At 45.5% G+C, this 25,941-nt stretch overlaps 1 protein-coding gene across 1 annotated transcript; it reads left to right on the plus strand.

Moving 5' to 3' along the window:
* Positions 1–1,041: 1,041 nt before the first annotated feature.
* LOC118503159 (protein gooseberry-like) lies at positions 1,042–8,242 on the plus strand. Its single transcript, XM_036036120.1, has 3 exons — positions 1,042–1,549; positions 6,110–7,424; positions 7,569–8,242. Exons 1-3 carry the CDS (start codon positions 1,495–1,497, stop codon positions 7,726–7,728), a joined length of 1,530 nt encoding a protein of 509 aa, XP_035892013.1. The 5' UTR covers positions 1,042–1,494; the 3' UTR covers positions 7,729–8,242.
* The last annotated feature ends 17,699 nt before the right edge of the window (positions 8,243–25,941 follow it).

Genomic DNA, 25,941 nt, shown 5'->3' on the forward strand with positions numbered 1-25,941 from the left:
TTTTCCCTTGCATGTTTTTCCAGTGCATGTACAACGCCGGAGCCGAACAATCTGCGCACGAGATGGATTAGAGAAAAAGTTCGAATCGTGTTTTAAAGGCTTAATGAAGGCTTGGGGCTTGCCGCCAACACTAATGTATGGGGCGCATGAATGAACGACGCTTCGGTTCGCTTAATTATCCTGATACTTCCTGTCCAGTAATACCGATGCCAAGAAGATGCCCGTGGGAAGAATCGAATTTATCGATCATTCTCTGGACTTTCAGAAAGATTGTAAATGAAGGTGCAATTCTTTGCTGTTGAATCGAACGCACAGGCAGCCTTGGGATCGATGGGGAGCATTTATCATTCGAATCAGACAACAAACTGTAAGATCACATTATCCTGTGATCCTACAGTGACGAAAAATAATGCACAACCCCCGTAATACAATACAGCATTGCAATAAATTTGCAATCCAATCCAAGTGCAAAGCAACGCCATAATTCCTTCCGATATATCCTGGACTTAAAATATCAATAAACCAATCAATTGGTCTTCATATGTCACACAGCCACTTACTCACTCTCGCTCACGTTAACACCGAGCGACCACACCGGGATCTTCAAACGGATTCTTCGTACCGAGCAGCAGTGGCGGTCCGTTTGACTTCATTGTTCATCGCCGCTTGTTTCATTCTAACTGTCTCATAATCTTCCTGGCGCTGATAATAGCCGACCAAACAGAACAAATGGTTGGCACATTTGTCATTACGCTCGGTCGCTAAGAAAAGTTAAGTTGACATTTATTTCCTTCTGATCGGGTGTGCGGATCCCTCGGTGGGATCGACTGTGTTGGTGGGCGCTCTAATAGCCGAGCAGCGTTTGCTGCTGATGTTGCACGGCATAAAGTCGAATCAGCATGCGTAGAATGGTTCAAGAAAAAGTGGGCGCGGCTTACCATCGTGTGCGGCCGTGAGTGGAAGCGAGACGCACAAAAGGGCGCAAGGGAATGGAAGTAGGGTGAAACAGATAGGCAGAAGGATGGTACACTAGCAGAAGGAACAGAGAAGAAAAACAACACACACTTCTCGACGAACAGCACCAGAGTCAAACCTGTTCATCCGAGTGGGTTTCGAGTTAATCGAGTGCCAACATCCTTGCGAGCAGCATCTTGGGAGAGATCTTCCTAACACCGAAGTTTGCTTCCGAACAGAATCGTGATCGTACGGTGTGAGTTTGAGCCAAACGAAGCGGCGAACTTGCTGGCATAAGTTAAGCGTGTTTTTGGAGTTTGGTGTTTAGTTGCAAAACCCGGTGATACAGAAAAATCAGTGTGTATGTTGGACAGTGTGGTAGAGTTGTCTGCCAATAGTTGTGCTATTGAAAGGTACTCTTCAAAAGAACGAAAAAGTTGGACGATTGCTCACGGAGCTTGCAACGAGCAGTGACGTGAACATTGAACCGTGATTTGGCGTAGTTTAGTGTGACCAGACAGACATAAGAGACAGTTTTCGATGGCTGTTGCTAGCTTAAACATGTCGCCGATCTTCAGCGGATACCCTTTCCAAGGTAAGTGTTGAGTTTCCATCAGCCGACGGTATACCAGTGAAGATCGTTTGAGGATTAATAGTAGCATATGTTTCGAACAATTCCGACTCTCCGCGCAATAGGGTGTGAGCATGATCATAAATCATTCAATACACCTTCGTTACAATGGTGTGAAACTGAAATCGATAGGTAAATCTAATTACGATCGCGTACAACAGCTGCGTAGCATATGCATCGATCCGAGGAGGGCGGAACCGATGTAGTGTCGGCAGCATCAAGACTATTGGACACTTTTACCTGCGATCCAATGCGAACTGATCGGTACATATCAAATGAATCGGTAGCAATGGAGGTAGTTTTTAACGAACGAACATCAAATCGTTGCGTCATGGACATGAGAAGCCCTTGGGAAGGTCTTCTGTGAGGCAGAACTAGTTCAGCCGAACATTGGGATGAGCCCTGGGATCCCAGGATCTACCTGAGCCGGGGCTGGCTAAACATTTCTCCCACATGCTGCTTCTGACGCTCACAAGATTAATGGTGGTAAATATTTTATTGTTGGTTATTGTGCGCTGCTCGTATGGTACGTAATAAACCCGAACCTGCCTGAGACCGGCCCACACGTTCCATTCAATTAGCCTTTCAAAAGGATGCCCTTCAAAGTCGTGCGGCGAGTAGAATGACGCTTATGAGGGGGGCTTTTAAAGAAATTCAAATTAAGATCAGAACTCGCATAAACAAAAGCAAAATTTTCCATCCGACTTGGCGCGTCAGTTGTACTGCCGCGAGAAACGGTGGAACTTGGGCGAAGCAACCCACCAGCAAACGAAGGTGTCAGAAGGTTTGCCTAGAGATCAAGGTGTATGACCACGGTCAGTTCGCCGTCGGGAAAATTGGTTGGGAAAGTAACGCGGGCCGAGAATAGAATCACCTTCAGAACAAGCTCAGACCGCGCAGAACCACCGCTGCCTGAGCTTCAGGCTGTCATTGTTTTCACGGACGCTGGCGAGGAGGCCCATCGATCGTAAAATTCGACAGACAGTATGGCGCGTCGTAACGTACGGACGCAAAGCTTGGTGCGCGTTCATGCAAAAGTACTTTCCGCCCGAGTTTGGACCCTTGCGCGAGAAGACATGAGCGAACCCAAGAGCCTTCTGCCAGTCGATGACAGCGTGGATGATGATGATGATGCTGATGATGATCTTCGGTGTGTTCGTTTTGGTGTTGCTTTCATAAGCTCCCAAACGCCTTCCGATCCCGCCTCGCAAGAGCTTCGGCGGCGGCGGCGGCATGCTGGCTTTGATGTTATTTTTGTGTAATTCCTGTTTCTCAACAACACAACAACAGCTTAAGAAGCTCGCGCGTCACATTCCACACGGCGCGATGGCCATACGGTTCCGCGGGTCGAGATGCCCAAGCGGTCTGAGCCCAAAACGCTCAGACGGTTCTCGGTTGTTCATCTGCAGAAAAAAACCCCGCACAAACCATGGTGCTTCGAGGCGACCTTAAAGGTGAGCTGGGTGAGCTCGGACCTGAAGCTGCACCGAGCGTCAGAGGGAAGTCCGGCCCGGGTTCCCTTCATAATGATAATGTGTAATGGGTGCCCCGGAATATTTTATTACTTTCTTCCTCGCGAATGGAAGGGTAACCATAACGCCTCACGGTCTCGATCAGCCAAAAGCAGATCGTTGATCGCAAGAACACGAGCAGTACCGCACCGCGCTGTTATTTCGGTCGTGATCAAAACCCCTTTCGGCTGCAAAAGGCCTAACCCCACGATACGCACCCCACACGTATCTTGGGCCGAGCATCATCGCCCCAATTGGCGAGCCTGCTTTCAACACGTTTTTCCGTGCTGCCCGCAATGCGTCATCTCTCTCCCCATATGCCACACGTACGCGTGAAATAAATCGTCAGGAATTTATTGACGTTCGGTTCGGTCCTCGCGGCCTCGGTTGGAATTCCTGTATGAAGCTTCACACTAGTGAGGCCACACTCGAGAGAGTGTGTGTGTGTGTGTGTGAGAGAGAGAGTGCGGATTGCTTACACTAATGCAATAATTTATATGGATGTTTAATATATTTATAAACTAAATGATCAATTTATATGATAAAGCACTGTGGGCGATTTGGGGGAGATAGATGATTGAGGGGAGGTGAAACTGAAGCTCCTCTACAGCCACCTTTTAGCGAGATCCCGGTCCCGGTGGTGGTGTCGGTGCTTTCAGATCCGGCAGAAGAAGGCGTTTTCGGGCTGTGCAAGAAATCCCCTCGGGGATCGACCGATACATTTTAATCAATTGATCAAATTTGGATACCGTTTCTTCGCTTGCAGATCGCTTTTCTTCACCCGTCCTGCGAGGTGTTTAATGAAACTGCATCACTAAACATTTGGTCTGGCGGTGCAGGTCGACCATTCGAAACGTGAACCATGCGCCAGCGCCGCGAAAGGATGATCATTGGAGTAATTTATCTTTTCAACGCCTGGCTCCTTGGGGATCTGGTTTTGCTTTGAGGATCATCGTGAGAATCGGGAACCCTGATGCACCGGTAGTTTATCGCTGCGGTTTTGCAACAATGACGAAATTAATGCAACACGGGTGAACAATGCTAGCGGACACAATTCGGTGCCGTTTGCCTTTTGCCGCCAGATTGTGTGAACGAATCGAACTTTAAAAACGATTGAGTAATTCTATGCTAAGCTGACGTATGTATGGTTTGAAGTCAAACCAAAGCGCGGCATTCAAAACGCACACTGGTCTGACCGGTGAGGATTTATCTTGTATGTACACCTCTTTTGAGCGTCCTCAACGAATCGGAAATCAAACAACGCGATCGCGAGGTGTGTAATTACGTTATATCAGGAAACCTGTAATTGAGTTACTGATTGATCGCCGCCTGATGGGTTGCCGATCGGTCGAGCCGTTTCCTTTCACTCAACCCTCGCTCTGGGAGCGGCACGGTGGTTTGTGTATCTATAATTTGGAGGAACGCGTTCAGAAGCTTCGATGCAAACATCATTAGCAGTCATTCTGCCGTTGTGTTTTTGTTGTTTTGGGTTTTTGTACCAAACCTTACATCACGCAAGTAGTACAATGTGCAGAAAACTGCAGGCATGATCGTGCCACTAGACGCAATGCTCTATGAAACTGGCTTCTGTTTGGGTTCTGTTAGCAAAACGAAACAAAAGGCCACTCCCCAACACGGCTCCATTTTATCAACTACCGTAGCGAAGGTGTTTATCAGCTAAATCTTTCCACAAAATTAAGGCAAAACGTTTGCGATGATACCGAAAAGACCATTAAATTCAAATTAGGCTAGCCAGGAGCCTCTGCTTCTGTTTCGGCATTTGTGGGTACCCACGGGAAACGGGAACAGCGGAATTGGTGTTAACGAATGGTAGGCGAAGTCCGAAGACGGAATGCCGCGGAATGATAAATTGACTGTTCCCCCCGTCGGAGCAGTCGGGTACGCTCTTAATAAGCGTGCAACCCATGAAAAGGTGTCCACAACTTCAGGGATGGGGATTGGGGATTTGTTTCAACCCTTGCAACAGTTTTGTTGCTTCCTTGTTTTAATTTCGGAAACATGTGTTTTCGGGGTGGAATTCTAAGCAAAACAGGAGCCTAATGGTCCTTCCTTCCGGATGCATATTTTTACACTCTAGCACGCTGCCCTGTGCGTTGTGTTGCGTGTGCTTGAGTTTGATTGCAATTTACGCCTAATTGATGACACTGATTAGCATGTACAGTGCGTCTGCGCTTGTGACCACAACATGCTTCGGTTTTTATTGCCCAGTCGTTAAACCGGTTACGGAGAGGGTGGTGAAAACAACGGAAGAACGAAGGCGAAAGCATATCATTCAACTTTTCATCGACATGATTGAGTTGATTAACGGCAAAGGCATGGAAGACATGAAGACAAGCAAAAAGGCAATTTGTTTTTGAATTTCCTACCTTGTGGAACGATTTAGGCGTTCGTCCCTCCAACGGAGAATGATAAAGAAATCGTTTTCCAGCCCACCGGACCGGAAGCATCTCGTGTCGAACGTGTCAGAGCACGGATCGCCCCGAACCGAACCGGCGGAAGTCTTTTAATTGATTTAAAGTTCTCACCCAATCACCTGACTGGCTTGTAATCCGACCGGTGGCGGTTGGGCTGGGAACTTCTCAATCAAAGACCGGCGAGGAAGTCAAAGAGGCAAAAGGGCCACTAATGTGACCGAACAATGTGACACCATCGCTAGCGCCTTTCAGCAAACCTGCAACACGAGCCCTAGTCCTAGTCCTCCATCGCACTACGGCGGTACTGTGGGACGATCGCTTTGATCTTGATCTTGTGAGGATCATCGCCACCGTAGGTCCCTAGCGTGGAACGCACTGCATCGCCGAGTGTGGTCCTGGGTTGTGCTGTGTGACAATGTGTCGACGAACATGACACGACCCATTTGTATTGTACGCTTTGTGGCAGACATTCTAGACTACCTTCTTTTTTACCTCTCTGCCTTTATCCACTTTTCCTTCCACAATAGCTCTCTAACGATCCGTTTCCTTTTTCTTGCTCTCTTCTTTGCTCGCACCAGGTCAGGGACGTGTGAACCAGCTCGGTGGAGTGTTTATCAACGGACGCCCCTTGCCGAACCACATCAGACTGCGCATCGTCGAGATGGCGGCCTCCGGAGTGCGGCCCTGCGTTATCTCACGCCAGCTCCGAGTATCGCACGGTTGCGTATCGAAAATTCTGAACCGATACCAGGAAACGGGCTCCATCCGCCCGGGTGTCATCGGAGGCTCGAAACCGCGTGTGTCCACGCCAGAAATTGAGGCTCGCATCGAGGAACTGCGCAAAGCGAACCCGGGCATCTTCAGCTGGGAAATCCGGGACAAGCTCATTAAGGATGGGCTGTGTGACAAAACATCTGCCCCGTCCGTCAGCTCCATCAGCCGGCTGCTGCGCGGTGGTCGTCGTGATGATTTGGATATGCGTGGCAACCATTCGATCAACGGCATCCTGGGAGGATCGTCTTGTGACGAGGACAGCGATACCGAATCCGAGCCAGGAATTACGCTGAAGCGCAAGCAACGCCGATCCAGGACAACGTTCAACGGTGAACAGCTCGAGGCGCTGGAAATTGCATTCAGCCGTACCCAGTACCCAGATGTTTACACGCGCGAGGAACTCGCCCAGAAGACGAAGCTTACCGAGGCACGCGTGCAGGTGTGGTTCTCCAACCGTCGGGCCCGTCTGCGCAAGCACATGAGCTCCCAGCAAATGGTGGCCTTCGGTGCCGCACAGTATCCTTCACAATTCGAACAACAGGCCGTTGCCGTTGCCGCCGTTACAGCATCGTCCGGTTCCGGTTCGGGATCGCCCATGGGAGCCGGTGGCTGGTCCCAGTGCTACTCTTCCTCCCCGAACCAAACCGCTTCGATTCATGCACCGTCACAGTCCTCGTACAATCCGCTGGCCCAAACCATGATCCATCCGACCTCCGCTACCATGAGTCCGCCGGCTTCGATGAGCCCCCCGAGCTCCGTCAGCCCACCGGTCTCTCATGCCGGAGCTCACTCCACCTCCGCCTCCCCGATCCCACAAACTTCGGTCCCGAGTGGAGTGGCGGCAGCCGTCAGTGGTCCACAGTCGTCGGCAACCGGATACAACTACTTCTCCATGTTGGACAGCAACCCGCAGCATGTCCAGCTGCATCCACATCATCATGCCCACGCCGCCACCCATCACCATCATCATGCCGGTCAAATTAGTGCCGCTCAATCGTACGCAGCACCGATCTACCCATCCGCCCCGGCCAGCACCAACGCGGACTCGAACGCGCAGTGGCAACGCAGTTCTGGCAGCGTTTCGCACAAATCGTCCACCAGCGAGTGGGACGCTTATAGGTAGGTTGACACTAGCGCCTTTTTGCCTTCCGGTGGCTTTTCTAACCCTCCATCCCAAACCCCACCGCACGTCCTTCCCAGTGTGCAAGTGTGCAGCAATTAATAAGCTTTTATCGTTTCTTCCTGTGCATTCTCAATCTGCAGCTCATTTTTCTCCAACAACATGGGCCATCACCATCATGCGCACAATCACCCACACTACTCGTCGGCGGCAGCAGCTGCAGCGGTGGCGGCCGAAGCCAAATCCGGCTATCCATACTTCGGCCAGCTGGGGGGACTGGAGATGAGCCGACTGCACTGTTAGGACAGCCTGGCGGTATGGCGTTTTCGGGGATGAGATCACACCTAGTGAGAGAGAAAGAATAAAGCTCATCAGTTCAGGCTCGGTTCAGAACTCGGTTATCATCAACGGGATTGATGATAGGTTTTTTTGGGGCAGAAATAGTAACCCGAACAATTCGCAATTCACTTGTACAATGTTACCTATTAGCGTACGAATAGCGTAAGGATTAGAACTAGTTCTTGTCGGTCGATCTTCCTACAGACTTAGTTTGCGAAAACACTTCAACTCATGGAAGTTGAGTTAAGTTTGATGGAGGTGGTTTATGCCTTACTATTATATCATCATCAAGAAGATTACAATTAAGTTTAGAGCGATCAAAATAGGTCTATAAGAAAACCCCTTTTTATACGTAGAACATAGAAGGATAATTTATAATATACTTAAAACCCCGCTGACTGTACTGATTACGTTTAAGCAATTGGTTTGATAAATAATAAACACAAATCAATATATGTTAAAACCATCAAAATTAAAATAACCTTCGTGTTAAGGTGGCTGTGTACAGCTCTTTGATATCACACTTCCCTGGAGTTAGTCCTGCCGAAGAATTGGTCGTTCCGCAAACATTTGCCATCCGTGTGTAGGACACGAGGGTGTGCAAAAATGTTGCGGCTTCCCACACACCCACACAGCTCATAATTGTGATTTACCTCGAAAATTTATCACCAGCTGGCTACTCCGAACCATCCATCCATCAACGGTGGGACGATAAATCGCACTGATAACTCTCGACCACGATTGCATTCATCAGCATCCGTCACGTACGAACATCGAGCAAGCGGGGAGGCGATGTGTCGCAATGTACATACTTCCATCGAGAGCTCCGGTACCGATCCCATAATGTACTGCTGCCGTGCCGTCGGGTACCGGGATTGTTAGGCGCGAAAGAAAATCGTCACACAAAAATGCACAAATATTTATTACCAATCATACCTCTACGTGCACGGTGTGCTTGACGCACGAAGGCTACTCTCGAGCAGCCAGAGTCCAGGGAGACATGTTTATGGCGGTCCCGTTGATGGGTCGGTTGTAAAGCGTTTATTCAACCTTGTTATCGACCGTGTTCGGGTGCTGCCCGGGTGGTAGGAAAACGGGAAGAAATTAGGAGGAGAACCAATGCGAGATGCCTAACCCTCCAGGCTGGGCTTTGGAGAAGAAAAAAAGCTTCAATGAATTCACCCGGAGCACAGGGCACAGCATTCCGAAGGGGAAGTAGCCAATAAAACAACTTAAGCAGTATGGAGTCCTTTCGGTTGAGTCCTAGTTGCGAGCTGACTTGCTCGTCATGTTTTTTTTTTTTGCCTCGAACGTTCCGTAGAACAGAACGGGAAAAAGGACATACCCGGGGACACCAAAAATTCCAATGCGATGCGATCCGGTTTTTACTGTCCCAAGCATGTTGGTACAGCTTAAGGCTCATTACCATTCTTCTTCTTCGGGCCCGGGGACTCCTCGTGTGGGTGAGTGTCACGCTACCATCAACCTCAAGGCAGGCATATTCCTAAGCCTTGAACCATCCACTAAAGCCTTAATTATTTGCCATCGCCCCGGGGGCAGCCATTTAGAACTGGCAGGACGCACGTTTTGCCGGCCCCGATGATGAACAGAATAGCGCACAAACACACACACACACACACACACACACTGTGCGGATGGATTGTTCACATTTCAACACCCGCACTCGGGGGGCCTCCGTGCTCATCGGCAATCATCGGGTGAGAAGCAGCAGGCGGTGAAGGGTCGAAAAATCTAGGACCTTGGTCCTAGAATCCCTGCAATAATATGCTCGCCGAGGGCCAAACATATCGGACATGAGTGGCAAAGATAACGTGCCTGCCATGATAATGCAGAGCATGATGAGTGCAAGCGAGACCGAGGGCAGCAACCAATATTGCTTCCGAGCGCGCCACTGTCTCGCTCGGCAGCAACGATGAGATGCTGCGCACAGCGCGAGAGGACCGGCAATGGTAGAAATTAATGAATTTTCTGGTTTCATGGATAATTTTCGTTGCTGCATTCCACGCCGGAAGCTCCGGTATCTCTCCGGTTTGCTTTCCATTCCCGATCCGTTTGTTTTCCTTGACTCCTTCAGTGTGAACCCCCCGCCCGGCGACCGGAGACACTTTGCTGGGCGACAACGTCGACGAGGACGACCCTCACGACGCTCTGCAGTGCATTTGTTTGGGTGACGGTGGAACTCCGTAGTAGCCAAGGACATGGTTTTTACGGGACTTTCGTGTTGGATGCTATCACAGCAGTAGCAACAGCAACAGCAGCAGCAGCAGCAGAGAATGGAACGACAGCAAATGGACATTTCTTTCATTATAATTCTAGCCATTCCACTAACTTCACATCGTCGGAAACAATTTTCGCTTCTATTGAGATAACACAATTTAAGCGTGGTGCCACTCACCGGACGAAAGCTCCCATTTTGAACGTGACGCAGCAGATTCTTGCTGCATTTTTGTTCACCTTTTTTTTTTTTTTAATGACAATCATTACCTTTTGTCCTGCCCGAGGTCCGAACAATGACTAAACATACCTACATGCGCATACATACATGTGTGCGCTGCTGTGTATTCTTTGCGCCATCTTTTGAGGATCAAGTGCATCTTAGTCATAGGTAATTACATTTTTCTCTATAGATCCATTGATCTGTTTTCGTTTGTAAAAGCCATTCTATTCTGATTCCCCGGTCCTCCGGATTCTCCCGAGAAAAAAAAAAAACAACAACCCTGGACTAAGCCACTTCACCGGACCTTCTTCTGGTTGGACAAAAACGATACACAATGTGCAATAAGGGCTGGTTGCTTTTCCTTTTGTGCTGGAGCTTTGGATCCCGAAAGGTATTACTCTCGCGTTAAGCTGCTTTCGCTGCTCGGTTCACGTCCGATCCGTCGATTGACATTGTTCCAGCAGACATACGAGCATGCATGGTTCCATTTATGCATATGTGCTTCCTGCACATTCGTTGCAAATTAAGCGAAACCAACGCCTTCACCATATCACTCGGGCCGCCACCAACTGGGCCGACAGCAGACAGGGCATGCCCGTTTCGTAAGTTTTCCTCTGGCGAGCATTAAACGGATCAACAAATTTCGGCAATTTTCGCTTCGTTCGCTCAACTTTAGCCAATTAAAAGCGCAAACGGCCCATGTGAAGGAACGGTAAGGAACGGTTTAACTGGATTGCCGGGTAGGGTTTTAAGCTAGCCCGGTTTGCCCTTTACCAAGAAGCTGTTCGCGTCGAAATAGACACACATCTCGCACACTCGCCCGCAAGATACAGGATACAGCCACTTGAATTGCAATTTCTCCACATGAGAACTTGAGCTCCGCAACCGCAGCTCATCATGTTTGAGTCTGCCCGAGTTTGCTAGCGTAATCTGGCTTTGTTGCAATTCAATTATCTTTTACGGGCCGACCGAAGAAGCGGGGAAACTTTCGAGTTCGGCGTGAAGATAGGCACACGAGAGTAAATTATTACGGGCAGCTGGGACGTCTACTGGGCTTCTGAGACGATTGGTTCTCTTGGATTTCCGCCATTAAAGTTTGGCACAGTTCTCGGTCGCTCCGCTCGCTCGTAGCTATTGGTTTAATGTCCAGCCGGTGTTATCTTTAAAGCTAGATGATAAGAGCGATGCCTAAAAATTTGACCTTACACGTCCCGAGAGAGAAAAAAGCACCCTGTGAGTGTGACTAAGTTGCTGCACCTGGTGCACCCGAACCCAAATTATCAGCCCCGGACAGGCTGTGTTGTTGCGATTCGGTATCGAGCGAGTGATCGAGCGAACGGTGGGCTGGAACGGTGAGGATGGATTTCCTATAATTGATACCTGTCGGAAGCATCGTCAATAACATGGTTTTCATCATCCTCGATAACCGATTCGATGATCGGTTCGTTCTAATCCAAGCGAAAATAGAAGCCATTTAACTTTGTTGGCTGAGTGGATGGTTTATTAGCGTGTTTATTGACAGCAAATGAAAAGACGCCCATCGTCAATGGTGCGTCAATTTCCACAAACCGTCCTGAATGGGGCCGTGAATTGTGGACTTGTGATAATATTTATTTTCTAAATGTATCTTAAAAATACAGGTACATCAAATATTAAATCTAACCACACATATAAATACTTTTAGGACGTGATAAAAGCACTTGAAGATGACTAATTGTTGATCCTAATAGTCTAAAAGAGCAATTGTATAATGCTGCACGTTTGTTGAAAGTAATAATTCTAACACATCACCAAAGGCGGAAGGATGGTGTTTGACGTTACGAGATCAACTCACCCAATACAAAGCAAAGGGGTGGAATCGGAACTCTTTCAAATAGTGCGTGAAGAAACGCCAGATGAAAACCGCTCCGACGCATTGACTTTTGACCGTAAATGGCTTACCATTATTGGGCTGATCGAGATCCCTATCATTTTCGTTCGCCAGATGCCCGATTGACGATTGATCTTGACCGTTCATTCGTCTTCGTCAATCTTAATTCACCGACGTTTGTCCGGCGATGCTTCAGGGTGGCCTGAACAGATTCGCACTGTTGGCTGTTAGAAACCGATTCATGAACGGGCCATGGAACATGGATCAGTCTAATGTATGAAGCGCACGTGTTGAATTAATGTGTTGCAATGTGTGTTAGATTGTGTGCTTTGCTTTGCTCTGGATAGCTTAACCTTTCGAAAGAAAAGAGGAAATTTGAAGCTTAAGTAATATACTTTGTTCAGCGATTTTACCACTGCCATTCATTCTCCTCTGGACCGGGTTTTTTTTTTAAGAACATTGGTGTGTCATGCATGGTTTGCTGCTATCAGCAATGCAGCAATGAACAGCTCAGAGTGTTATTACGCAATTTGAGCTAATAATGACAATGATTTGGCAACGGCAGTAAAACATGATGATGATGATGAATTCTACCCAGCGATGGTGTGTATAAATCAAGCAATAAATGTTTTCCTACATCCTAAGTCACATTCATACTTGAGCGGGGATTTCGTTTTAGAAAGACACAAATTCCAAGTGACCAAACAATGGAATATGAGGACAAAAGTGCACCCTCGGAAATGCCTAAAACTTACACTATTTTGAGTGTGAAAAGTTTCTTAGCAACGTCAACCTACAATCGTCATTTTTTGGAAACCAATTCTTCCGTGATGTGATCATGTCCATTGTGAAATATTGGCAGGATGAGACATCATAAAGCAATAAATGTGACAGACCCTTCATCGGTACGATAAAGTTGTCGAACCGGTCAGCTATTTTGTTTTTCAATAAGAGTTGTGAATGAAACTCGAGACTGTAAATCTCAAGAGCTGACTTGAATAAAATCGGTTACCCTGGTGTTAGTGAAAGAGCTTTTCGATTAGAGTTTTTTGTGAGACTAGCCAACAAGTAATAAACTTAAGAAGTTTTGTTTACATGAAGTTTGAAATAAAATATGTCTAAAAAAAGTAGTCAAAGTTAGTTAAATAGTTTTGAAAACAGAAATGAAAATATCAGTTATCAGAACCACAGTCGATTTATGATCGTTCAAAACTATAACCTATATTTTTGCTATAAGTTCTGCTATTGAGATGACGATGATGATATCACCTCTAACCCCTGTGAATTGAAATGATCGAGTTTTCTTGTGACATAAATTTGATGGAAATCATTCTTATGAGTAGATGTTTAAATATGTATTTAAAAGTAAACAAAAATGACACGTTGCCCACCTGCCACCTCTGACCATCTTTCGTGTTTGTTTGTCCTTCATTGAAGTCTACTTTTTATCTTATTATTATACTATTACTTTTTTTTAAGAAACTAAAATTCAACTTAAGGATTCAAGTAATGGATGAAGAAGTAAAAAAAAGCCTCTTGATCTGAGTTTATTAATTATTGCTGAGAAATTTTCGTTGATGAAGATTACCGCGCCGTTTACAAATAAACCAATGTCACAATACTGTGTACTTTCTATTATAGTTACTATGTAGTCAGTAGCTCTTGATATTGTAGGGATCAGTAAAACTAAGTACTCTTTTCAGGCTGAGGGAAAAACTCATCTTGTTAAGGAATCATTTAAAATGTCTAGCAGTTCTGGACCTGGAGCGGTCCGGTGGCCGAGCCGATAGAAGCGCCCATTCAGGATTGTCTATTCATTTTCGGGTTAAAATGAAGTCACAGGAAGCAGTTACGATCCTATCTTTGCTCATAATTTCTAGTTTACGTTTGAGCTTATCAAGAATCACTTTATCTTTTTTTTTAGTTTCGAAGGCTTTAGGAGAAAATGTTATTGATATTAATATTAATATAAGAACATTATTCCTTATCTAGTTTAAATCCTAATCTTACGTGTAATCTGATTCTTACACACATATCTTGGTTTGCCGTACGAATTAGCCTCGAATTTGCATGCATGTTGCGTGTGATTTATAAGTCTTGATGCCTGAAGTCTTGATCCTTACATTTAACCGAGATACTCGGGATATGGCAAATAACTAGGAGGAAATGCCTTTTTAATTTTCCTTAATTGTTTTTTCGTGAATTTGTAATTTCCAGTCATCACATGCGGTTGTGACAATACGGCATCTGTCCGTAGTATTTATTTATTTGTATAAATAATTCTGTAGTCCGTCCGTAGTAATAAATAAATAAATAAAATAAATAAATAAGAACCTTCAATAAGCAATGTAGCCGTCCAATATGAATAATAGTAAAAAAGATCCTTTTTTCATTCATAAGGAACGGCCTGGCCGTATTACTAAAGCAAAGATCCTTAAATATCGGTAAAATTTGGATTTTTCTACAGCACTATGCATGCCGCTTTCAACACTTATTGACTTATCAAGTAAATCGCGCGCATAAGCGACTTATTTTCACCTACTCCAAAAGAGCGACAATCGAAAAACAAGACCAAACCATTTCTAACAATTCCAACGCAACAATGTGTATCTGAGTATGTGTTTGTGGGGGGGATTTCCCCTCAGTTCAATGCCTAATGGAACTATTAGCACACTGGCTATCAAATTATCCCCCCGCAAAAGGGCTATCGCGCCGCGAGGGTCTTGCATGCCACGACCGGCGGACCACCACCGTTTTAGCCGGAGTCTCCTTGAAATTAGCTTTCATGATTCAAATTTCACGTAAAAGTGGAACGAAACACATCAACATTTCAATTACATCAAATCTCTAAAACCACAAGCCCACCGACCGATCGTGGTCGCTGTTTGGATGCTACGACCGGCAAGTGTGCTCTGCAAGAGAGAAGTCACGCCAGAGCAAAGAATATCCGAATTATGATGAACATCGTCGAATCGGATGTAAATGATGATTGATACGATGTGATGTGTCTCTTGCCGCAGCCGCAACTCAACAACAACTTCAACAGCCCCAAAATGAGTAAAATGGGTCTGCCGTTGCGCGAGTCCGGGATTCAGAACCGGACGAGTGTTGTGAACTAATTATACCACCACAACAGTTTTATTTTTCGGCCCGGTGGAGAAGCTTACTTTTTCGTGCCAGCTTACAGTCCGATTGCCTGTGGGGTGGACGTTTGATTCGGTTTCCTCTGATGGTGCGAATCATTTGTTCAAATGGCCCCGAGATGTCTACGACGAGTTGCGTTGCGTTCATCGTCTATCAAACTGTTGGCGCGGACCAACCGCAGGCCCAATAATGAACGAACGACACATTCAGACAATGCTCAACACCTCCGGGTTTCCTTTTTTTCTGCTCTCTCATAGTCTCGTTCGATCGGGAGTTCGTTTAGTAATTTAAGATTTGATTATTAACTGCTAAATTGTTTCCTTCGAATGGGCTCGCTGGCTGATGCTTCTGGCGACACTGAGAGCCGTTGGTAATTGTGTGGGAATTGTGTTGTTTGGGTGGCAACCACTTATGGTTAAGTTTCTCATGCGCAGCTAATTTAGGCAACATTTAGCAACAATGTGTTGATGCAGAGCAATACAAGGTAATGGAGTTGGAAATCTTAGTTCTTGGATTCTATTTTATTTTTGTAAAGAAGCAACTTCTCTACGTCCTTCAAAGCATTCTAATGCCATCTACTGTAAACTATCATCGCCGGCACATTCAATTTGGAAGCGATCTCGTTTTATAACCTGCTAAAGATCGAGGACCCGCTCATTAGCTTCTTGCTCTTAGTTTATCAGTGTTGACAACGGACATTATCTTCCCGTCCGAAAACTATGGTTTACTGTCGTTCAATCAACAACCGCTAAGAAGCGTAGAAAATCCAGCCGAGTAACCGCATCGCTGCAATCGATTGGATCCGATCCGGGCAGGATCGGGCCGAACGCGCAGACGCACCAACCCGTCAATTCATCCGTATAACTTTATCACTTTATCCGTTCGCTTCGTGCCCCGGTTGATCCGCTGATCGGCGATAACATACACACACACACCTTGATCACGGGCACAATCGAGCGGATAAATTTGGAACGCCTTTGGTGGCGGACGGACGACTGATCAGTTGACCGTGGTTGACTGGCGCAAGATCACAGGCGAACCAAACAAAACGTAGCCGCCAAACCCACCACCAGTTCGCCAGTTCGTCAGTGGGAAAAATAACCGGCCCACCCCCGGTCTCCAGCCTCCATGCCGCGTCCGCGTCTTCCCGTGCCGCGTGAGCTTTGACGAGTGTCGAAGGTCTGAGCCGTCGTCGCGGGAGCGCAGAGATGCATGAACGTGAGCAAATTACATGCCATAAAGTGTTGCAGTATGTAATCAAATTAAGGTATTCGAGCCCTTTAGTTATCGTTCGCAGCCGCATCCTCACACAGCCACACAATCGCCGGTGTGCACGTTCCCGATCGGCGGCACCGAATTTCGCCGGACCCGGACCGAAAAGGCACGTAAAGCTTGCTTGATTTAGAGTAAAAGAAATTGGACCCAGCACAATCAAAAACGCAGCACAAGAATACGGAAAACAATAATAGCGAGATATGAATCGTCTGGCGTATGTCCTCTCGAGCCCCGCGCGGTCGCATCGCAAGCCTTCAGCGCAATCGTATTCTAACAATTCGAAATCGTACAGCAAAAAAGCGGACCATTTTCCCGCACCATTCCACACCCATAGACACCCGGCAGCCCCCCCCCCCCCCCCCCCGTTTTTCCCAGCAGACCTATCATTAAGACATTGAGTCCTCGAGTCCTACAGCGCGAGTGATAGTGTGATAGTGTATTCATGCCACGGCGACGGAAACTGTACATGATCTGGGTAAGCAATGGGAACACAGCTCGCGCGTCCAAGCTTAGACGCGAATGCGATGGGACTGATGTTTCGTGATGAAAAGCTAATAGCAAAAATGGTCTGTCCTTAACGTGCCCTTAATACGCTTTGGTTTGCGCTTTTCGTGCGCTTGTGCACAAGTTGCGCTCGCGCTGGTGTGTTGAAGCAGTTGGACAAATTTAAAGGAAGGTTGGAAATGTCAGATGCATAGATTGGTCGTAAACTCTTCCTAATGATGTGATGTGTTCGGTACCGGTCCGGGATCTTGTAGCATTGGCAAAAACCCATCCACGAGATATCTTTATCGAAATTCGTGCACGGGGGCTGTTCCCAGTGCGAGATGGCACACGTAGACAGACAGGTTAAACGAACAGGTCAAACGGTCCGGGCCAGTCGAGTCCGCTCTCGATGTGTGTGGCAAACCAACAACACGACTTCTGTCCTACGGCGTACGCACCGTTGTCTGGTATTGCCTACATCAAAGCCGTGGCTCTACAGCAGAACAAGTCCTTTTGTCACTTGCAGCCCCGAAGGCCTACTAGGCCCCCGGTAGTTTCCAACCTGTCGTCACATTATTTATTAGCCTCCTTTATACTTTTCCGAAATTACGTTCTCATCCTGAACGTATTATTGTGAGCCGGCCGTGCAGGATATTCGAAGCCCTGCCGAGGCCGGGAATCGTCCTCAGCAAACGGCTCGCTAGCGTTATCCCGAAAACGCCGTCGGTGTTCTTCAAACTGTCTTCACAGCCAGTCGGCGCTCCCGCTGTCAGTGTACGTTTTGACCGACCCGGATACCCCGGCCGACCAAGTTCGGATCGGTACCTCGGACCCGATGATCACAGGAAGCGCTGCCGGAATGCTGGACGGCGACAAAACGGACCGAACGAAAAACGATAATTAATTATTTGCCCATAGCTCATTTCGTACGCAAAACGAGGCCATGCGTTCGGTAGCGTTTGGCTGTGAAACATGAGTATGAATTAATTTGTGCGGTACTTTGTCATGGTTCGGGGTTGTTTTCCTGCAAACTGCGTACGGACGGTGTGTGTGTGTGCAACCGGCCAAACTGCAACCAGCAGTTCGCTCCGAAAGCTGCGGGCCGTTGTGTGGGTGAGACCTGTTGGTGTGTGAGTGTTTTTTTCACTCCCTGCTTGCTATCGCACTTCATTAGTCATGTTACAGAAATATTTTCCAAAAAATGCCTACCAAATGATTGCGAAACCATAATAAATAACGCCCGGTTCCGGGGGTAGCACGTTTCACAACCATAAGCTACGCTGGGACTTTCCGTACTAGCGTCTGTAATTAATTGTCACGCTTGCAGAACGTTCGACCTGCAACGGTACTAATTAGCGCTAATAACAATCGGTTAGGTCGATTTTATTTGCTACGCAGCACAGGATTGCATCGGGCATGGGACGCCCCATGTGAAGCGTGCATTCTCGATATCACTGTATTGTAAGCAGTACTTGAAGATTAGTGCAGAGCATTGTCCGTTTTCGTGGATTACAGGGTATGTTGCAACGGAACAGCCAATATTCCCGCGAGAAAATATCATATCACGTTAATCCGACGACTTTTTTATGACGGTGAATCTGTTTATCTCTTGCAACGACCAAAGTAGCATACCAAGAGTGAACATAGGTTCAATTCTTTTTTGTAACCTAAAATATTAAAGAAATATCTTTGGAAGATTCCCTTAAATGTGTTCAATGGAGAACTACATTCAGTTAAGGGAATATTGCAAAGCAACTATGAAGTTTTACAAACTGTTTTGGATGGATGAAGTGGTAAATAAAAAAAAACATTTCACACAATAAATTTCCCATAAAACCGGTTCAAATGATTTATTTTAAAGTCTGACAAGATTGAACCAAACATTCTTCAGAAATTTCCGCAACTTCACAGCTGATTGCTAAGTCTCGATACTCGAGTTGAAAATTTCCCCTAAACGAATGCAACACGTCATTGCATGATCGAAGCTTTACAGAACGGGATTACCAAATTTCATTATGCAGTTGAAACATTTTCGGGGGCCAAGGCGATATCGAGACTATCAAAATTATGTAAAAAGTTCTTAGCATTTTTTTTGTTCTTATAGCTAGCAATGAAGAGATTTAAAGATTGTTCTTACTCGTTTAGTTTTTTGCACTTTTTGTACCGTGTTCCTCGAAGAAAGACGATAAATCGTTTTCCTATTTAAATCGTGTTAAAAATCCATGTTGACAAGCTTTATTGTAACGCGTCATCAAAAATATATGGGAACGTGTCATAAAAACAACAAAATATTGGAAAGTGTCAAAAGATCTCGAGACTAATGCAAAACCAGCTGGGAAAGAGTCAAAAAATGCCGTGATACCCCGTATATTCGCATCTCGTTAATGGATGGTTTATAACAGCTACTCCCTTTCAACCACTGCTATTATAAATCCTTGCTGCTCTCTAAATAGTTGTTATCTATCGATTTGCATGCCGCTCGATGTACCACAATCAATATTAATTTGGTAGCAGCTAACAATGCGCTCCATTAGATATGGTCACAGATATTAGATATGAATATCCGATTTGGCTCGTGGCAGTTTCCTGCTTTGACCGTGCACTGTATCAAGCACCGTTAATGGAAACATTTGTAACATCTTAAGTAGGTCATTCTTCGACGCCTTATGCGCCGGGAATGCTGCGACGATTGAAGAACTTAATAGCCACGCAAACCAGTTTAAGTACGGCGCAAGGAATAAGGAAGCACCAACAACCCAGGACAAATGTTCCAACAATTTAAACATGTTGTCACACGTCGTACGCTTTTTTAGCTACACATGTCACTGCTGGCACTAGCGCCTATTTGCAGGCCGTGGCCGGGTCCCGGTCCCCTTCCGAATAGGTGTGCATCTCCATCCATCCTTCACACGTCGCTAGCCGTGGTCGTTCTTCGATCGGTTCACGCTCTAATGTCCTGGGTGAGAGCAACATTGGAGCAAGAAGAGTCTTCTGCGCTCTTGTGTGTTAGGGCTATGCCTAACCTACCACCATACATGGCCGTGCGAACTTTATCAAATCGAATTTGCTCGGTTGAACGTACCAGAAAAATGTTAATAAGTCATACTTCTTAAGTAGATGTAGATAATCAAATTATGAACGATTGAAAGACGGTCAACTCACGGTCGAGGGGTAGAGTTAATCAAGCGCATCGTCTACTATGCGACAGGCGGAAGCGCCCGTTGGTTTGCGTGGCTTCATTCATAAACGGGGCAAGTTTTAGCCGCACACATACACACACAGTGTGGGGGCCATCCATTCGTTGTCCATCAATTAGTTCTATCGTACGGTTGCTTCCGATTGGATCAGCAGAAAATAAACTATCGAGTGTTTATTTACCCCGGGCTCCCGGGCGAAACGGCAACAAAAAGTTATAATACGCCAAAACGCAAACCTTTTGCGCCCGAAACGAATGACCGTACCACCGATGCCGAACGTACCTAGACCGAAAGCGCTGAGAAGGAAACGATTTCCGGATTGGGCTCGAAACTGGACCAGAGCGGAATCGATTATCGGCATCGAATTTCGACTTTTTTTTCGAACGGATTCCAGCTTCAAAATTCATTCCGGCAGTGGATCTTTTAAGATTCATTTCATTAGGCAATGCGAATGAGTGCGTCTGGTGGTTGGACTTTCCACTGCTCTAAGTACGTGAAACAATGCTCGCGAGGGAAAGGTGCTCAGTCCAGAAGGTTTGCATTAAATCAACGACGTTTCCGAAAAAAGAAATACATTAAACAGAATACAACGTTACGAGTCTTCTTCGAGTGCTGTGCCACGCACCACATCCAACCACTGCCACCAACAGCAGCGTCTTGTTCCGACTGCTTTGGCTGCGACAAACCACAAATACCCAACCGTCTCGGGTAAACCCTTGGCCAAACTAATCAAACGGATCCGGGGGCAGACCTAGACCTGGCAGGCCCCGGCAGCTGCACCAAAAATTTGGAAAACTAATTTTCACGGGTCTCAAACGTTACGTTCGACTGGAACGAATTTTCTTTCAATAAAATACCGAAATGCGTTTGCTCGGGCAAAAGGTACCTCCAGACCAGGCCAGACCCTTTTCCATGGTGATGGTGCTTTTCCAGCAAGACCGGAGCCCGTCGACGAGAACGGTCTCGGAAATTGGTAAGCTTTTGCCGAGTGGGCCGGCCTTTTGAGCTATTCGTTCGGATGAAATTGGAGAAAATTCCGGTAGGACTTCGAGGTTGAGGTTGCGTAGAGTTGAGTTAGTTAGCTCGGTTGCATACTTATTTCTGTAACTCATCATTAAATGGGAAAGTTTTGTGCCGGTTCTGAGTTCTGATGAGCGTTTGATGTCGAACTTCAAACCATTTCCACTAGTTATTGAGATAAATTAGTGTCCCACCTAAGCATAATTATCAGATGTTGAAGTGTACTCGGTTTCGGACTTATTGCAGGAAAAAGGAGAGGACCCTTATTTTCGTATCTGGTGTTCTTCATAGGACAACATGACCACCTCAAGTGATCGATATCATGATATCCGACACTGCACGGACATTGTTTTGTGATCACCAGACCTATGCGATGCAAGTGTAGGATTATTGAGCAATGAATCGAAGTTATTCGAGAAATTACTCGAATAAACGACCTACCAACGTCAAGGCATTTAAACCAGATGCGTAAGCTCACTTAAGGGCGATATGGGCTTCACCATTGCACTGCATTTTATTTAGGCAGTACTGTTGAGGCAAGATCAACACCTCCAGAGGAAACTTTTTTTATTCATCAAGAACGGCCTGGCCGTATTGCTCTGAGCTTTTTCCCACGAGAGCACCCTCTCCATCAATTATTATGGAAGTATACTGGAAGCTCTATCCGACAGACCATTCAAAGCTACTTTGGTCTCTTCCTAGACTTACTGGCTTCAATTGCACTGAGACTGTCGCTGAAAATGGCATATCTGTCTGGCTGTCTACAAGTAATAGCTTCCACAGTACAAGAGATTGTTGCAAGTTTAGCGACAAACACATTGCGTGGTTCGTTGAGCTGTGGGGAAATATTTCAATTAGGTTCAAACACTGCCTGTTTTAACGTCTATTTTGGAGCAATTTTTTCGAGGGAATTTCAAGATCCTTGTTGGTCTTTTTTATGTTCCTCATCCTAAGGAAATCACAATCTTGACTGTAAAATAAAGCGAAAGCGAATCATGTCCATTTGACTTCAACAAAAACCAATAAGAAAACCATACCACCAGTAAAAGAAAAAGGAGCGTGAAAGCAACACAACATTACTGTTTTTGTATCAAGACACTTGACACTTGAGGTTGTCTAATATAAATCGCACGATTGTAAAGGCTAGATTCTATTACCGTCCAGTTGCTTACCGGATACCGGACTGACAGGTATGGCGTAGATTTTTAAATTTTCCTTCCACTGGCACACACACACACAGCATTTACGCATGCTCTCATCTTCGATCTCAGCACCGTGAGTCGAGCGCTACGATCGGGTGTGACGGAACGAGTGTGGCGTGATTTGGAACTCATTGATTTTACACTTGTTCCGAAATACAATATTACCACCTCCATTCCATCGGGACGGTGCAAGGAAATGGGAATTCAAAACTGGTAGCAGTCTACATATCACCAGCACCCAAATGGTTGATTTCAATCAATCGAAACCGCGATCGAAAATCGGAGTGAGCGAACGCGGCCAAAAAATGCGCCACATCATCCAATCGTTCATTCCAAACCGGGCCCGAGATGCCACTGGATCAGGATCATTCTGGCCTACTTGAGAGTTCGGAACCGCTTTTCGTTTTCTCACGTCCCTTCACGGCCGGCAAGTGATACCGGTTGTGATGTTGCTGTACGAGCGCTCCCATCGTTAGAGCGCGGTCCCGTTTAATTTCAATTTCAATTTCCATACTGAAAACAGTCCATGTGTTGCGAATCGACGACGGGCGCGATTACATGCTTCGGTGCTGTGGAGGTGTGCCTGATTGGGTGCGGAGTTGCTTGTACTACTGAGCAGCAAAGGTATGGCGGTTGCGATAGCATTGCTTCAACTGCACTTCCCAATTTAAGGCCCCGTTGCTGTTACATTAAAATATTTTAAAGTTTTACCGCGTGCACTATTAATCTCGTCCATCGCCTAAGGACCCCGTATTAATTCGAATCCGAATCCGTAATCAAGCGGGGCCAACACGAGCCCGAATGACGGATTGGGCGTATCATTCAAGCGAAAGCTACCTACCTACAGGTACACGGTGTTTGCTCTACGGTTTATCATCATCGGACGAGCCAGACATTTTAACGAAGCTCATAAGAATCCGTAGCTATTTGTAAACCCCTGTCTTGTCCGTAAAAGGAGGCAGTGCAAGTAATTATTTTTTTCTAACTCTAAACACAGCACCCGCGGCCAAACCACACACTAGCCGAGAACCCATTAGGGAAAAACAAAAAGTGAACTACCAGCGCCTAATTAATGCCGAGCAATAAACCATAGCCATCCCGCATCTCAATAATCAGTCAGCCAAAAATGCTTCAATAGGAGAGCATAAAATAAATGATAAGCCATTAAGGGCAAGCCTTTGCATTGGAATGTTCGATCCTGGTTCGAAGGACGAAGGCTTCTACGGTCGACAAGGATGGTGTGCGGTGTGAGTTCTAGGGTCATCGGTATGAAATGCTTGAAGTACGGTTCAGATGTTTGGAATGTTGGCGGTGATGTACTGTGCTCATTGTCATTTGAAGGATTTGTTTTGTTCAGGTCTATTTTTTATCCCCTATCGTAGGTGGGCCAAGGATGCATGACATCTGTAATAATAAATTTATATTTAACATTATAATTAAAACAAAAACTCATAGTCTTGATGAGATGCATAAAGATACTGGTACAAACGTTTGTGTAATTAGTGATAAAAGTGAACACAAATCAGTTCAACGAATGAAATCCTTCTAAGCAACACGGCCAGGCCGTTCTTTTAAAAGAAGAAAAATAAACAGAAGAGAGATTCTGAAGATATGTTTGTCATTCTGAAGAAGTTGTGCCCAAATCAAATGATAACAAGCATAACCACACAACTTTATTAGACATTCAACCAAATTAAATTGTGTTCGGCATACCCTCGTTCTCCTTTTTACCTTACGCATAGCCTTGCTTTGCTATTAAAAAAGGTTAGTTATTTTAGTTTCAGTAATGAATTTTTAGTTTTTTTATTAGTTTTTTTTTATTATATGCTGCCCAGAAGACATGGTTATCGGTTTATGAAGTCACCAATGAATGTAATAGCGAATATTAAATTTTAATAGCAAAGACATGGATAAGCACCACTTGAGTGTTTGGGGAAATTAACAAAATCACGATCAATCGTATTTATTGGAGACTAATAAACTTCTCTGACAATCCAGTATTATTTAAAGGAAGCTAGTGAACTGGCAGCTGAAGAAGTCCTCTTCCATGATGTAATTACAAAAAGTAAAAAGAAACTTCTGAGCTAATTATTCGACTTGCCGTGAATGTCACCACATAAATTATAAAAAAAAGTAAGCTCGGTGATAATTTTATTACGAAACATCAAGTAACCAACCGCTTAGACACGTTGGTACGAAGGTAATGTAAGCCATAATAGAAGAAACCATAATCAAACGAGACGTTCAATGGAAAGATGGCTTGATAGCAACAATTGATTTTGCGAATAACCCAATGACTTCAGTTTTCAGCTATTCCCCCTAACTTTCCCTGCGCTCTTATTTAATTCGGAAAAAACTTATTTGCTGTATTATCTCAAGAAAATTTACAGTAACGCTGAGTGCGGAATTTTTTTCAACAAAAGTTTAAGAGTTGATTCAAAATTCATCGATGAAATTACAATATAAAAGTAAGTTTCGTGCAAAGAAAACACAAGAGGTGTTAGTGACAACACAAGAGGTGTTAGTGACAGTGAAACGATACGTGATAATGAAGAATCGATATGTGAATGATTGAAAGTGATATATTATTATTTATTTATTATGACGGCTTGAAGCCGCATTGTCATTGACAGTGATATAATTGCCATTGAAAAGAACAAAATAATCAAGAAGAAATCTATTAGAAATGAAAATCATTGGACGATTGGAAAGTAATGACAACCGTAGTGATGCAAACAGTAGAAGGTGAGACCACGGTACTCAAATGAGGACCGGCAGAATCTACAGATACCAGAGTCTGCAATGTACAACTAAAGTTAGTGCTAAAATCCAAGTTAGTACTACAGGTCATGGCCTTATATCAGGAACCTGGAGTAGTCTATCCAGTAAAGAGTAAATAGCCAGTAAGACAAGCGCAGGCACATTGTATGGTCCTGACGCAACTCCTCGAATTGTTTGAGATTTGAGCATTTTAGACCATTGACACCTCGTTTCGCGTCTAACGAGAGTAGCAACAAATATTCTAGAGATTTGCAATAAAAATGCAAGGGAACATATAGTTTTACGAACGCGATACGATTAGAATACTTTATCGATAAAGAGTACATCCCGAATCGAGCTGTTACAAAGCATAACTCAATGCTACAAACACTTGATACTTGATATCCTTATGCTGTGGGCAACGTATCAAGCTTTCAGTGTAAAGCTCTGCCACACGTGCATCAGTAACCGGGGCTAATAACTATGATCTGCATGTTGAAAAACAGTTCATGATAGTGTGATGTCTTACGCTACACCTCTATGATAAAGATTTTCCAAAAGCTGATTGTTTTGGCCTCAGGCCGGTAGACAAATATGACAAGGGTAATGGGATCCGACAAAAAGCAACAGAAAAAAACACACACGACGCTTTTTCCCTGCCGTTCAGCACCCATTAACACATTTTAACGATCTTCGCCGATCTTCCTTCTGGTTCGACCATAATGGGACATCCCGGGGAGTGTTTGTAGTCCGTGCGTCCGGAAA

This window comes from Anopheles stephensi, chromosome 2 (genome assembly GCF_013141755.1).
Source record: "Anopheles stephensi strain Indian chromosome 2, UCI_ANSTEP_V1.0, whole genome shotgun sequence".
Lineage (NCBI taxonomy): Eukaryota > Metazoa > Arthropoda > Insecta > Diptera > Culicidae > Anopheles > Anopheles stephensi.